This window comes from Drosophila ananassae, chromosome XR, assembly GCF_017639315.1.
Source record: "Drosophila ananassae strain 14024-0371.13 chromosome XR, ASM1763931v2, whole genome shotgun sequence".
NCBI classification, from domain to species: Eukaryota; Metazoa; Arthropoda; class Insecta; order Diptera; family Drosophilidae; genus Drosophila; species Drosophila ananassae.
In genome coordinates this window covers 3,241,780-3,257,681 of record NC_057932.1, presented here as the reverse complement: position 1 = coordinate 3,257,681, position 15,902 = coordinate 3,241,780, and the positions used below count along the sequence as shown (strand labels likewise).

The following is a 15,902-nucleotide window of genomic DNA, read 5'->3' as shown; positions in this document are numbered from 1 at the left end:
GTTGGGTTGCATGTTCAAATATGCATAATTTAAATAACAAAGTTTTTTTTTTTAATTTTTTAACGTATACATTAGGCATTTAAAAAAAACCTAGAACAAAACGTAGTTATTAGTAAATTTTGTTATTTAAATTGTATGGAACAAAATAGAAGCAGATAGACATGCTTTATTTCCATCATCTCGTCGTCCTGATTAAGAATATATTTATGTAGGAGACGATTTACGGAGACGATTCCTTCAGTGCATTACAAAAGTCTGCACAACATTTATTTCAACCTGTTATGTATTTTTATAATCTTGCAGAGGGTATTATTGTGTAGCCAGAGCTTATATAGTATATACATTCTTGATTAGGATTACCTCCTGAGTCAATATAAGCTGTCAATCTGTCTGTTTCTTTGCGAACTTATCTCTCAGTTTTAAAGCTATCACCTTTTAACTTTGCACACAACCTTCTTTCTTTTACACGCAGCATAAGTCGGCGTATGTATGTAAGTATATAAGTTTAAGTTAGTAAAGTATTATGAATGTTGGGACTTGTGCCAGCATCAAATATCATATTTATTTCTATTTAATTCTCTCAGTGTAACTTGCCGCAGCGGTCCACTAAGTGCCCGTTATTAGCTGTTCCATATTCTTTGTTTCTCCCAGATTCGCATGCGCTTTGTTGTTCTTTTGTAGCGCATGTACTTTGGGGGCTTTGGTGGAGCTTCTGCGCAAGCTCTTAGGTTTTATGCACTTGTTATTCGGCATTTTTTTGGATCGGCCGCGGAATTTGTTTTTGGGTTAAATTAACCCATAATAAATTGAATATTAAAATTGAACCTTGTCTATTAATTCGGCCGCTATCAAAACGCTGATAGCTCAACAATGGGTGACCCCGACGTGATCGCGCCCGGTTTGATTTGTGATCATTAAAGTGCATAAAGGAAACCTTGTAATGGAAAATTTGTTGCTGTTGTTTCCATTACATTACACAAAATCTTACATAATGGAGTCTGGAGACGTTTTTAGTGCCTCGGTTCCTGCAAGCAGGGAAAGGCTGTTGCGGCGAAGAGCAGAGGTGACCTACCAGGAGATGGAAGCCCTGCATAAAAAGGTCAAGGATGCAGCGCAAAAGGACGATTTGACCATCATGGTACTGGAGCCGTTGCCGAAGCCATCATGAGCCGAGCCGTAACTAGCCGAAGAGGTCCACTAATTGCCCGTTATTAGCTGTTCCATATTCTTCGTTTCTCCCAGATTCGCATGCGCTTTGTTGTTCTTTTGTAGCGCATGCACTTTGGGGGCTTTGTTGAAGCTGCTGTGCAAGCTCTTAGGTTTTATGCACTTTTTACTCGGCATTGTTTTGGATCGGCCGCGGAATTTGTTTTGGGGTTAAATTGACCCATAATAAATTGAATATTAAAATTGAACCTCGTCTTGTTAATTCGGACGCTATCAAAACGCTGATAGCTCAACAATGAATATTGCTGCAAAAAGTCAATTTGGACAAAAATGGTCTTAACCGCCGTCATTTGGCAAAAAGGGGTCGATAGAGATATGTTAAAAAGAGCTCCAATAAAGAAACTGTACTACTCCAATGAGCTTAATTTCAATACTGATACTATTCCAAACAAAACTTTGATTTTTGAATTTCAAAGAAACGAATCCAATATATAACTTTAAATATAAACTCTCAATTAACTACAGAGGCATATCAACTTCAACTCTACCCTAAGTAAGCTTGTCTTTCGTGCTATTACATTTCTCGAACTTGTCTTTGAAATTATCACTTGTTTCGGTTCTACCCCAAACAACATTTCAATCGGTATTTTTTCGGTACTGCGATGCAAGATGTTATTTGGCGAATATTAAACTTTATATCCCATTCTAAGGTCAATTAACTTTATTTACCCATATTATTAGAGATTATTCATATTATTGTTAATGCTGTGAAAAGGCTGCTTGTCCAGTCGAAGTCTGGGAGGCTTTAGACCCCCGAATTTTCTCAAGCTTCGTTCAACTACAACCAATCTGCTTGAATTCCCTTCGATCGTCCAAAAGGGTTATCTAAAGAGAATGCTAACCGATGTTGTTTACACTGATATTAGCAAAGCTTTCGATTCTGTAAATCATCGTCTCCTTCTCTAGAAACTGTATCTTATGGGTTTTTCTCCAAATATCATACAGTGGAGGACTTCACATCTTTCAAATCGTACGCAGCGTGTTTTGTTCAAGAACATCACATCACAAGTTATAAACGTTACAGCTGGTGTTCCGCAACGCAGCCACTTAGGACCTTTTCTGTTTATCCTTTTTGTTATCGACTTACCTAGTGTCGCAAGCTATGCTACTACACACTTATGTATGCTGATGATGGCTAGCTCTGTTTTTTTTTTCTCTGAAGGAAGTGTCCTTCATAGACATCTGTAATTTGACATTGATGAAGTCTTCTTGTGGTGCTCTAACAATCTCCTCTCACTAAACTGCTCAAAGTGCAAGGTTATGACGTTTCATCGTAGCATGCCTCATGTCATCTCGTACTCGGGAATTTCGTTTTAGATCGGGTTTCCTTAATGAATGATCTTGGAGTTCCTTTCGATCACAAGCTGTCGTTTAACGAACATATTTCTGTAACAGTTAATAAAGCCAGAGGAGTACTTGCTTTTATCAAGCGTTGGTCAAAAGAGTTTGATGATCCCTTCACCACTAAAACGTTCTATATCTCTTTGGTTCGACCGATCCTGGAATACTAATCATGCGTTTGGAGTCCGCAGTATATGGTTCATCAAAGAAGTATTGAATCAGTGCAAAATCAGTTTCTTTTATTTGCCTTAAAATATTTAAACTGGGACTCAGATGATCTTGTTCCACCATATCGTTGTCGGCTAAAGTTATTAGACTTGCCACCATTGCAGGTACTTCGTACTTGTGCTGGGGCCATGCTCCTTCATAAAATTATTCTTGGTCAAGTTGACTTGAAACTTTTACTCGAAAAGATACTTTTCTGTGTTTCAAACAGGTCAACCAGGTCCTTCCGACCCCTTTGGTTACCAATTTGCAGATCTAATTTTGCGGATCATGATCCTTTTTACGTTATCTATAAAAATTATAACCTATTGTCACATATATTTTCGCCTGAATTATCCCTAGATGTAATAAAATCTAAACTGATTGTTTTTCTATTAGAATAATTTGCCTAACTCTTAATTATAATTAATTTTAATGGTTGTATAAATAACAGTTAATTTTTACATCCAATAAATAATAATAATATTAATAATGGAAAAGTAGTTGTTCTTCTGCAAGCGGGTGGTGCTTGCATCCCCTTCTAAAGGATGATTGTTAGGGGTAATATACAAAATCAGATGATTTTTTGTTAGTAAAAAATCGCTTCTCTGCGACTGAACAACCTTCAATAAGAATAAGAACAAGAAAGAGAGTAAGATGCTCTCTGGGGCCTGTCGCAAGAAATTTTTGCGACCATATTCGTTTTATGAAATGAGTGGTCGAACCCCTAACCTTTCCATTCGTTTAAAAGAAATGAAATCAATCGGAAATATCATTTTCACTTTGAACTATTTTTTAGGGCTTTTTGTGATAAATTACACATTTGTGTCCATAGCACTACGAGTTGTGCGTAGCTGGTATCATTTATTTGGCAAATTGGCTTTCGCTATTCTTGCAAAGGGCTGTCTAAAACGATACGCCATGCTTTATGCGACAGTCCAAGAGTGGATTTAAATAGTTAATCGTTGGGTTGCATGTTCAAATATGCATAATTTAAATAACAAAGTTTTTTTTTTTAATTTTTTAACGTATACATTAGGCATTTAAAAAAAACCTAGAACAAAACGTAGTTATTAGTAAATTTTGTTATTTAAATTGTATGGAACAAAATAGAAGCAGATAGACATGCTTTATTTCCATCATCTCGTCGTCCTGATTAAGAATATATTTATGTAGGAGACGATTTACGGAGACGATTCCTTCAGTGCATTACAAAAGTCTGCACAACATTTATTTCAACCTGTTATGTATTTTTATAATCTTGCAGAGGGTATTATTGTGTAGCCAGAGCTTATATAGTATATACATTCTTGATTAGGATTACCTCCTGAGTCAATATAAGCTGTCAATCTGTCTGTTTCTTTGCGAACTTATCTCTCAGTTTTAAAGCTATCACCTTTTAACTTTGCACACAACCTTCTTTCTTTTACACGCAGCATAAGTCGGCGTATGTATGTAAGTATATAAGTTTAAGTTAGTAAAGTATTATGAATGTTGGGACTTGTGCCAGCATCAAATATCATATTTATTTCTATTTAATTCTCTCAGTGTAACTTGCCGCAGCGGTCCACTAAGTGCCCGTTATTAGCTGTTCCATATTCTTTGTTTCTCCCAGATTCGCATGCGCTTTGTTGTTCTTTTGTAGCGCATGTACTTTGGGGGCTTTGGTGGAGCTTCTGCGCAAGCTCTTAGGTTTTATGCACTTGTTATTCGGCATTTTTTTGGATCGGCCGCGGAATTTGTTTTTGGGTTAAATTAACCCATAATAAATTGAATATTAAAATTGAACCTTGTCTATTAATTCGGCCGCTATCAAAACGCTGATAGCTCAACAATGGGTGACCCCGACGTGATCGCGCCCGGTTTGATTTGTGATCATTAAAGTGCATAAAGGAAACCTTGTAATGGAAAATTTGTTGCTGTTGTTTCCATTACATTACACAAAATCTTACATAATGGAGTCTGGAGACGTTTTTAGTGCCTCGGTTCCTGCAAGCAGGGAAAGGCTGTTGCGGCGAAGAGCAGAGGTGACCTACCAGGAGATGGAAGCCCTGCATAAAAAGGTCAAGGATGCAGCGCAAAAGGACGATTTGACCATCATGGTACTGGAGCCGTTGCCGAAGCCATCATGAGCCGAGCCGTAACTAGCCGAAGAGGTCCACTAATTGCCCGTTATTAGCTGTTCCATATTCTTCGTTTCTCCCAGATTCGCATGCGCTTTGTTGTTCTTTTGTAGCGCATGCACTTTGGGGGCTTTGTTGAAGCTGCTGTGCAAGCTCTTAGGTTTTATGCACTTTTTACTCGGCATTGTTTTGGATCGGCCGCGGAATTTGTTTTGGGGTTAAATTGACCCATAATAAATTGAATATTAAAATTGAACCTCGTCTTGTTAATTCGGACGCTATCAAAACGCTGATAGCTCAACAATGAATATTGCTGCAAAAAGTCAATTTGGACAAAAATGGTCTTAACCGCCGTCATTTGGCAAAAAGGGGTCGATAGAGATATGTTAAAAAGAGCTCCAATAAAGAAACTGTACTACTCCAATGAGCTTAATTTCAATACTGATACTATTCCAAACAAAACTTTGATTTTTGAATTTCAAAGAAACGAATCCAATATATAACTTTAAATATAAACTCTCAATTAACTACAGAGGCATATCAACTTCAACTCTACCCTAAGTAAGCTTGTCTTTCGTGCTATTACATTTCTCGAACTTGTCTTTGAAATTATCACTTGTTTCGGTTCTACCCCAAACAACATTTCAATCGGTATTTTTTCGGTACTGCGATGCAAGATGTTATTTGGCGAATATTAAACTTTATATCCCATTCTAAGGTCAATTAACTTTATTTACCCATATTATTAGAGATTATTCATATTATTGTTAATGCTGTGAAAAGGCTGCTTGTCCAGTCGAAGTCTGGGAGGCTTTAGACCCCCGAATTTTCTCAAGCTTCGTTCAACTACAACCAATCTGCTTGAATTCCCTTCGATCGTCCAAAAGGGTTATCTAAAGAGAATGCTAACCGATGTTGTTTACACTGATATTAGCAAAGCTTTCGATTCTGTAAATCATCGTCTCCTTCTCTAGAAACTGTATCTTATGGGTTTTTCTCCAAATATCATACAGTGGAGGACTTCACATCTTTCAAATCGTACGCAGCGTGTTTTGTTCAAGAACATCACATCACAAGTTATAAACGTTACAGCTGGTGTTCCGCAACGCAGCCACTTAGGACCTTTTCTGTTTATCCTTTTTGTTATCGACTTACCTAGTGTCGCAAGCTATGCTACTACACACTTATGTATGCTGATGATGGCTAGCTCTGTTTTTTTTTCTCTGAAGGAAGTGTCCTTCATAGACATCTGTAATTTGACATTGATGAAGTCTTCTTGTGGTGCTCTAACAATCTCCTCTCACTAAACTGCTCAAAGTGCAAGGTTATGACGTTTCATCGTAGCATGCCTCATGTCATCTCGTACTCGGGAATTTCGTTTTAGATCGGGTTTCCTTAATGAATGATCTTGGAGTTCCTTTCGATCACAAGCTGTCGTTTAACGAACATATTTCTGTAACAGTTAATAAAGCCAGAGGAGTACTTGCTTTTATCAAGCGTTGGTCAAAAGAGTTTGATGATCCCTTCACCACTAAAACGTTCTATATCTCTTTGGTTCGACCGATCCTGGAATACTAATCATGCGTTTGGAGTCCGCAGTATATGGTTCATCAAAGAAGTATTGAATCAGTGCAAAATCAGTTTCTTTTATTTGCCTTAAAATATTTAAACTGGGACTCAGATGATCTTGTTCCACCATATCGTTGTCGGCTAAAGTTATTAGACTTGCCACCATTGCAGGTACTTCGTACTTGTGCTGGGGCCATGCTCCTTCATAAAATTATTCTTGGTCAAGTTGACTTGAAACTTTTACTCGAAAAGATACTTTTCTGTGTTTCAAACAGGTCAACCAGGTCCTTCCGACCCCTTTGGTTACCAATTTGCAGATCTAATTTTGCGGATCATGATCCTTTTTACGTTATCTATAAAAATTATAACCTATTGTCACATATATTTTCGCCTGAATTATCCCTAGATGTAATAAAATCTAAACTGATTGTTTTTCTATTAGAATAATTTGCCTAACTCTTAATTATAATTAATTTTAATGGTTGTATAAATAACAGTTAATTTTTACATCCAATAAATAATAATAATATTAATAATGGAAAAGTAGTTGTTCTTCTGCAAGCGGGTGGTGCTTGCATCCCCTTCTAAAGGATGATTGTTAGGGGTAATATACAAAATCAGATGATTTTTTGTTAGTAAAAAATCGCTTCTCTGCGACTGAACAACCTTCAATAAGAATAAGAACAAGAAAGAGAGTAAGATGCTCTCTGGGGCCTGTCGCAAGAAATTTTTGCGACCATATTCGTTTTATGAAATGAGTGGTCGAACCCCTAACCTTTCCATTCGTTTAAAAGAAATGAAATCAATCGGAAATATCATTTTCACTTTGAACTATTTTTTAGGGCTTTTTGTGATAAATTACACATTTGTGTCCATAGCACTACGAGTTGTGCGTAGCTGGTATCATTTATTTGGCAAATTGGCTTTCGCTATTCTTGCAAAGGGCTGTCTAAAACGATACGCCATGCTTTATGCGACAGTCCAAGAGTGGATTTAAATAGTTAATCGTTGGGTTGCATGTTCAAATATGCATAATTTAAATAACAAAGTTTTTTTTTTTTAATTTTTTAACGTATACATTAGGCATTTAAAAAAAACCTAGAACAAAACGTAGTTATTAGTAAATTTTGTTATTTAAATTGTATGGAACAAAATAGAAGCAGATAGACATGCTTTATTTCCATCATCTCGTCGTCCTGATTAAGAATATATTTATGTAGGAGACGATTTACGGAGACGATTCCTTCAGTGCATTACAAAAGTCTGCACAACATTTATTTCAACCTGTTATGTATTTTTATAATCTTGCAGAGGGTATTATTGTGTAGCCAGAGCTTATATAGTATATACATTCTTGATTAGGATTACCTCCTGAGTCAATATAAGCTGTCAATCTGTCTGTTTCTTTGCGAACTTATCTCTCAGTTTTAAAGCTATCACCTTTTAACTTTGCACACAACCTTCTTTCTTTTACACGCAGCATAAGTCGGCGTATGTATGTAAGTATATAAGTTTAAGTTAGTAAAGTATTATGAATGTTGGGACTTGTGCCAGCATCAAATATCATATTTATTTCTATTTAATTCTCTCAGTGTAACTTGCCGCAGCGGTCCACTAAGTGCCCGTTATTAGCTGTTCCATATTCTTTGTTTCTCCCAGATTCGCATGCGCTTTGTTGTTCTTTTGTAGCGCATGTACTTTGGGGGCTTTGGTGGAGCTTCTGCGCAAGCTCTTAGGTTTTATGCACTTGTTATTCGGCATTTTTTTGGATCGGCCGCGGAATTTGTTTTTGGGTTAAATTAACCCATAATAAATTGAATATTAAAATTGAACCTTGTCTATTAATTCGGCCGCTATCAAAACGCTGATAGCTCAACAATGGGTGACCCCGACGTGATCGCGCCCGGTTTGATTTGTGATCATTAAAGTGCATAAAGGAAACCTTGTAATGGAAAATTTGTTGCTGTTGTTTCCATTACATTACACAAAATCTTACATAATGGAGTCTGGAGACGTTTTTAGTGCCTCGGTTCCTGCAAGCAGGGAAAGGCTGTTGGCGCGCAGAGCAGAGGTGACCTACCAGGAGATGGAAGCCCTGCATAAAAAGGTCAAGGATGCAGGGCAAAAGGACGATTTGACCATCATGGTACTGGAGCCGTTGGAAATTGTGTTGCGCAAGAAATTCACCACACTCCAGGATGAGTTAGAGCAATTGAGCTCTAGTGAAATTGGGAGCGAATTATTCTGGAAGTTCTCCCAGCTCGCCGCTGATGTGCGCGTTGATATTCAGGTGGGAATGGCAAAGTACTCCATGAGGGTACCTGCACACTCCACTCGTCTCGACGGCACCAATGGTCCCATTGCTTCGACATTGACAGAACCAACCATAGCGGCTATGAAGGTGCATGGTGGTCTGTTGAAAAATCGTCGCTCATGCAGTCAGGATTCCCCGCTGGCCCGCGACATCCAAGCGGATTTTCTAAACCTGCTGTTCTTAATTCCTCATCTGGGCCGGGATTTGGTTTATTGTCACCGTTGCCGATTAAGTCAGCGCCCAGGTCTGACTCCATTCTGGATTCTAGCCTGCACCCTTCCAATGGGGGGGGTCCGCATCGCTGCTGCCGCCGTTTGCAGCTGCCAAAGTGGCTGCTGCTCCAGCCGTTAAGGCTGCCAATCCTGCAATCGAAAGGTGCGCCTACGCGCAATTTCGGAAAGAAGTTTCCCTCCACTCTCGCCACTCTATTGGCGCCTGGCTCGAGCGCTCTCTGGGTCTGGATGGACACGACAACCTGCAACTGAGAATTATGGACCTTGAGATCATCAGCAATATTATGTGATGAAGCTGTCCCATGCCCCTAAAAATTTTTTATTGAAAGATGGAATTCAACGGGGGGAGGATGTTGGGACTTGTGCCAGCATCAAATATCATAATTATTTCTATTTAATTCTCTCAGTGTAACTAGCCGAAGAGGTCCACTAATTGCCCGTTATTAGCTGTTCCATATTCTTCGTTTCTCCCAGATTCGCATGCGCTTTGTTGTTCTTTTGTAGCGCATGCACTTTGGGCGCTTTGTTGAAGCTGCTGTGCAAGCTCTTAGGTTTTATGCACTTTTTACTCGGCATTGTTTTGGATCGGCCGCGGAATTTGTTTTGGGGTTAAATTGACCCATAATAAATTGAATATTAAAATTGAACCTCGTCTTGTTAATTCGGACGCTATCAAAACGCTGATAGCTCAACAATGAATATTGCTGCAAAAAGTCAATTTGGACAAAAATGGTCTTAACCGCCGTCATTTGGCAAAAAGGGGTCGATAGAGATATGTTAAAAAGAGCTCCAATAAAGAAACTGTACTACTCCAATGAGCTTAATTTCAATACTGATACTATTCCAAACCAAACTTTGATTTTTGAATTTCAAAGAAACGAATCCAATATATAACTTTAAATATAAACTCTCAATTAACTACAGAGGCATATCAACTTCAACTCTACCCTAAGTAAGCTTGTCTTTCGTGCTATTACATTTCTCGAACTTGTCTTTGAAATTATCACTTGTTTCGGTTCTACCCCAAACAACATTTCAATCGGTATTTTTTCGGTACTGCGATGCAAGATGTTATTTGGCGAATATTAAACTTTATATCCCGTTCTAAGGTTAATTAACTTTATTTACCCAAATTTTATTAGAGATTATTCATATTATTGTCAATGCTGTGAAAAGGCTGCTTGTCCAGTCGAAGTCTGGGAGGCATTAGACCCCCGAATATCAGGCTCGACGTCTCCAGCATAAGCACAGGTAAAATAACTGGGCGTGACCATTGGTGAACGGTTATGCTTCGCACCAAACTTTGCCAATCTGCAGAAACGATTGAGAAACAAGCGGATCGCTTGTGTGAAGCAGGACAGTATTAAGAGTTATGGGCAGAATGAGAATCCATAGTGTGATTTAGTTGGGGTGCATGCCTGTGTGTCGCACTGTCCCTAAAAAGGCACTGCAAGTTTTTTTTGCGGTAATTTTTGTGTCCTTATGTGTCCTTTTTTATTTCCTTTTATGTCCTTAGAGCAGGGCGAATTGTGATTAAATTAGGATCGACAAAATACGTGCATGGAACAGATTTCGAGCACCGCCGGGGTGATCCCCGAGATTTATGGTATCTAAAACAGGGAGTGCTTCGTTAAGTTACATGACCTGCTACCAAGGTGATGATAAACGAAGTAGATGGTGCTTCAACTCCGCCTTGTCACAAGTCCTTATGGATTGATGTACAAATAGGGTTTAATATAAATTAATATAAACTCCAGCATTATACAGAAACTGTATTCCTCAATTCGAAACAATAGGTCCCGAAGTTTTGGCGCAATGATGGCCACCTACTTTGAAAACATAAGTTATATCGCTTCAAAGTTTTTAACACTTACTAAAAGCCCCTCAGAACTCATACTAACTCATACTCATAACTCATAACATAGCGTATTCATAACTTTGTCAATTTTGACCGTATATAACATCATTACGGAGTCATGGTCTCTCCCCATTTATGAAGAGTATTGGCTGTCGTGTAGAAACAAGCTTCTGAGTCCGATAATCGGCAGCAAGACACTCAAACAACGTACTTGTAAACCCCATCCTTAATCCTAGAAGAGATAATGGTGCAGCAATCCTCCTCTCCTTAGCAATGTTAAAAGAAGGTTGGGATATATTATGGCTATTATTTATTAACATATAGAGGTTATAATGAGAGAGAGGTACATTTCGAATAAAACTGCATAAAAATTGAACAGTGATCAATTTCATTTTAAAAATATATACTAAAAATTTACTTACGTTTTGCCACGAACATCAACAAATTCACCAACGCGGTAATGAGCGACATTCAGCGCCGTTCCTGGGTGTAAGGCTGCTTCCGGCGAGACTAAAAATCGTGCTAACATTTTCTTTGGCATCACTCTAGATTCATGAAATATTCCACAGTATTCTTTAGTTAGCCAAGTAGGGTTTATAGTGCCAGCTCCAACAAGAAGGCAACCAAATTTATTAACATTTTTTACATTTGGATAATGAGCTGGTGAATATTTTTCTGGTGGAATGTAGCTAATAATATGATTGTCTATAATCTGCAACAACGTAGTACGTATCTTTTCGCCGTTATTAAGCCAGAGCGGATACTCTCCGATTTTACGTGCTATTGTTCCACATCTTCTATTTTGAGAAATCACGATACTAGGACTTGAAATGGAGGCTTCGGTTTTCATCAAATTTTGTTCATAAACTTTTAAGTTGTTGGAAACATCTGCTTCGTTGTAGTTTTCACGAACTAATTGATTTATAAAAACTTTGTTGTCGGATGTTGTTAATTCTCCGATATTCTGCAATATAGAATAAAAATGTTTCAGCAGAACTTTAAAATGTAGTCAAAGTCACTAAAAATAGTTTGCACAGCGCCTGAAAAAAAATATTTTAACGCTAATAAGATATACAGCTGAGAAAAAAAATAGAATAGCTTTGATGTTTGTGAAGCGATTGGCTTTTGTAGGTATGTTTTGAACACGTCAATTCAGTTCAATTTGAACCATGAATAACTTAACACCAAAAGAACATATCGAAGTGGCGACTTTGTTTATCGAAAATGAGCGTTCAATAGTGAAAACGCAGCGTGCGTATCGACGAAAGTACAGAGGAAGCGCCTTCCGACAATACTATTCGTCATTTGGCTGAGAATATTTTGAAGGCATTGGGAATGTTCCCGTAAAAAATACAGAAACTGAGCCAAATTTTTGGAATGTCATTTGTATAACAGACGAAGCGCATTTCACCCTGTCTAATGGCGTCAATAAACAGAACTGACTGCCGTATCTGGGGCACTGAAAATCGTAACGTCATTCATGAGGAACCATTATACGACAAGAGAGAGAGAGTTTGGGCGGGTCTCAACCATCATCGGCCCTTTCTTTTTAAAAAATGGCGAAACCGTCCACGGCAGATGTGTCGAAAGGTGTGCCCGGAGATGCGTCGAAAGGGTCTAGAAAACTCGGCCGATATGCTCCAGAAATTCATGCAAAATGCTCGAAAAAAGGACACTTTTTGCCATCAAGAACAAAGGTAGTCTTTTATTCGATATTGTGTTCAAAAACTAACTTAACTGAATTGTAAAGGAATATAAAACATTTTCCATGAATTTTTGTTTTTTTCCAAAGTTATTCAATATTGTCATACCGAAGCTCGAGATGGCGCACCCTGTAGTGGTAACGGACAGACATATATTCAGAATAATGGAGTCGGAATTGTAAAGGAATATAAAACATTTTCCATGAATTTTTATTTTTTTCCAAAGTTATTCAATATTGTCATACCGAAGCTCGAGATGGCGCACCCTATAGTGGTAACGGACAGACATATATTCAGAATAATGGAGTCGGATTCGGATTCGGATTTTAAAATCAGAACCCTTTTAATATTTTTAAGCCTTCAAAGTTACTTAGAAAACCAAGGTGGTTTAGATGACGTCGTGGACGAAGATTCAGGCACACAATTGTTTATAATAGTATCAAGGAGAACTTCATTAAAAGCTTCAGTGACATTTTTTATGTTACTAATACTGAAAAGAAAATTCCAATCCATACTCATAAAACACTATCTGATACCAATGAAAATAATTTTTAAAAGAACTGCTGTTGTGCTGGACTATTTTAACCAACAAACTATTTTGAGAAACGAACGCGAATCTTAACCGAGACAAATTCGATTTCAGGTGTGTTATGGCAAAAAATCAACTAGGGGGAAAAGTACGTTTTTCTAACATATTAATAAGCCAGTTTTCGGTTAGAGCTATAGCTTCAAAATTGAAAGGGGCACATTCTGATAGCAAATGGAGAAGAGTTTAATTTGTTTTTATACCCTTGCAGAGGGTATTATAATTTTGGTCAAAAGTGTGCAACGCTGTGAAGGAGACATCTCCGACCCTATAAAGTATACATATTCTTGATCCGGATCACCTCCTGAGTCGATATGAGCATGTCCGTCTGTCCGTCTGTCTGTCTGTCCGTCTGTCTGTCTGTCTGTCGGTTTCTACGAAAAATAGTCTCTCAGTTTTAAAGCTATCGAGTTGAAACTTTGCACACACCCTTCTTTCCTTTGCAGGTAGTATATAATCGGAACGGCCGGGATCGGTCGACTATATCCTATAGCTGCCATATAACTGATTGATTGGAAATGCCATAATTTTGGTGTTTTATTAAATTAGAGGGTGGGGACTTTCCACATATGTTATATTTGACCAAAATATCTGACGTACAAAATTTCATAAGGATCGGCCGACTATATCCTATATCTGATATAGAACGATCGGAATTGGCATAACTTTGTTGTCTTTTAAGCTAGAATGATGGGACTTTCTACAGATCCATTTTGGGCAATCTTATTTGTTCTGCCAAATTTCATTAGGATCGGCCGACTATATCCTATAGCCGCCATATGACTGAACGATCGGAAATGGCACAACCTTAACTGCAACGGTACATTCAACTTCGGCTCCGCCCGAAGTTAGCTTTCCTTTCTTGTTTTAAATAAAAAATAATATAAAATATAAATAATTTATTATTTGATGTTTTGTTTGTTTGTAGAAATAAATAGAGATTATTCGCAAAAAAAATAAGTTTTGAAGATTAATAAACTTTTAACACTTTGAACTTAGAAATGGCAAACATGTATCCACATGTGCTCGCCATTGTATAATTTATCGTATTTTGGCAGGTCATCACCGGTATTCGACCTCGCCAAAAGGTTTTTTATTTGACATTCTATATAATTTGATTCTATATATTCTATATATTTGATATCTATAAATTATAATATATAGGAAGCTTGAGCTTCCGATTTTGGTATATATATTCTTGATCAGGATCACCTCCTGAGTCGATATAAGCATGTCCGTCTGTCTGTTTGTCTGTCTGTCTGTCTGTTTCTACGCAAACTAGTCTCATAGTTTTAAAGCTATCGAGTTGAAACTTTGCACACATCCTTGTTTTGTTTGCAGGCAGTATTTAAGTCGGAAAGGCCGGGATCGGTTGACTATATCCTATAGCTGCCATATAACTGATTGATCGAAAATGCCATAACTTCGTTGTTTTTCAACTTAGAAGGATGGGAGTTTTAGTGGATTCCTTTTTGGGTTAAATAATTCGATATGCCAAAGTTAATAAGGATCGGCCAACTATATACGATCCGCTATATATCTAATAATTAACTGTATATAAACTTTGGCTCCGCCCGAAGTTAGCTTTCCTTTCTTGTTTTAAAGTGCATGTGCATGCAAGTACATGCACCTAGTGCCAAGACTATTTACTACTTACTTCACACTTAGTAATCTGATCTTATCATCGGCCATCAGCATGTCGCAACAAACAATAATCAGACCCACTAACCTATTGGCACACCTAGTAATAATTAGCAATAAGCATGAAACAATATCCAACTTAATAACCCAGCACTAGTAGACGGCGCCAGAAGCAGAAATCAGCAGTATCAGCGGGTAGAATGACCGACTGACCGAAGCAAGCAAAGCCTGCTAGCTTAGCCGAAATGCATGAAGCAGCAACCTGAGCAGACTCAGAGGTGGGTGACACTGGTATTAACACGTTTATAACTTTGACCTTTCCTAGACTTATTTTATGTATAATTTAGCACCTTATATAAGAATTGTTCTTCTGAAATAAAGATAGTTGCGAATACAAAGTACATCGGTTTGATACTCAGTGTCAAGGTACAGCACTTAAAACCAACCTACTTCGAGTGATCCTGTGTAAAACAGACCACAAGTACGACTCTCTAAAAACAAACCTAGTAGGACTCTCTTAAAACTATCTACTTCGAGTGGCTCCTGTGTAAACGGGTCACAAGTAGAACTTACGTCATCGAACCTACTTCGTGTAAAACGTGTAAAACGGACCACAAGTAGACCTTCGGTATCTAATCTACTTCGAGTGTTGCTCCCGTGAAACGGACCACAAGTAGGATTTGCCGATACGGAATCAGCCAACCCAGGACTTCAAGTATCTCACATCAACTCTATCCTGATCACAGCAACCCGATCAGTCCCTTGAAGAATCCAGGTACATTTAGTCAGAATATGACAAGGACTCCGGGACCTACCTGTTTGCACGCGAGGTCAAATTCGACGTAGTGGCCGCACACCGCTCTACGGACGAACAGTGTAACAGCAGAACTGGCTACCTGTGTGTCTCCTAGTAGATTGTTGGCACTTGTGCCAGCATCAAATACCGTAGTTATTACTAATTTATTCTCTCAGTGTAACTAGCTGCAGCGGTCCACTAATTGCCCGTTATCAGCAGTTTCAAATTCTTTAATTCTCCCAGATTCGCATGCGCTTTGTTGTTCTTTTGCAGCGCATGCCCTTTGCGAGCTTTGGTGGAGCTTCTT

At 38.2% G+C, this 15,902-nt stretch overlaps 1 protein-coding gene across 2 annotated transcripts in view; it reads right to left on the bottom strand.

Annotated features, from left to right (window-relative positions):
* The window catches only part of LOC6494135 (39S ribosomal protein L3, mitochondrial), a 68,577-nt gene that overhangs the window by 34,483 nt on the left and 18,192 nt on the right, over positions 1-15,902 (bottom strand). Inside the window, exon 3 of one of the 2 annotated variants that reach the window (XM_001965935.4) lies at positions 11,292-11,833. In XM_001965935.4, coding sequence (XP_001965971.2) covers positions 11,292-11,833 — 542 coding nt within the window. Of the gene's footprint in view, positions 1-11,291; positions 11,910-15,902 lie in introns of those variants that run through there. The other variant, XM_032456111.2, reaches the window with a different exon arrangement.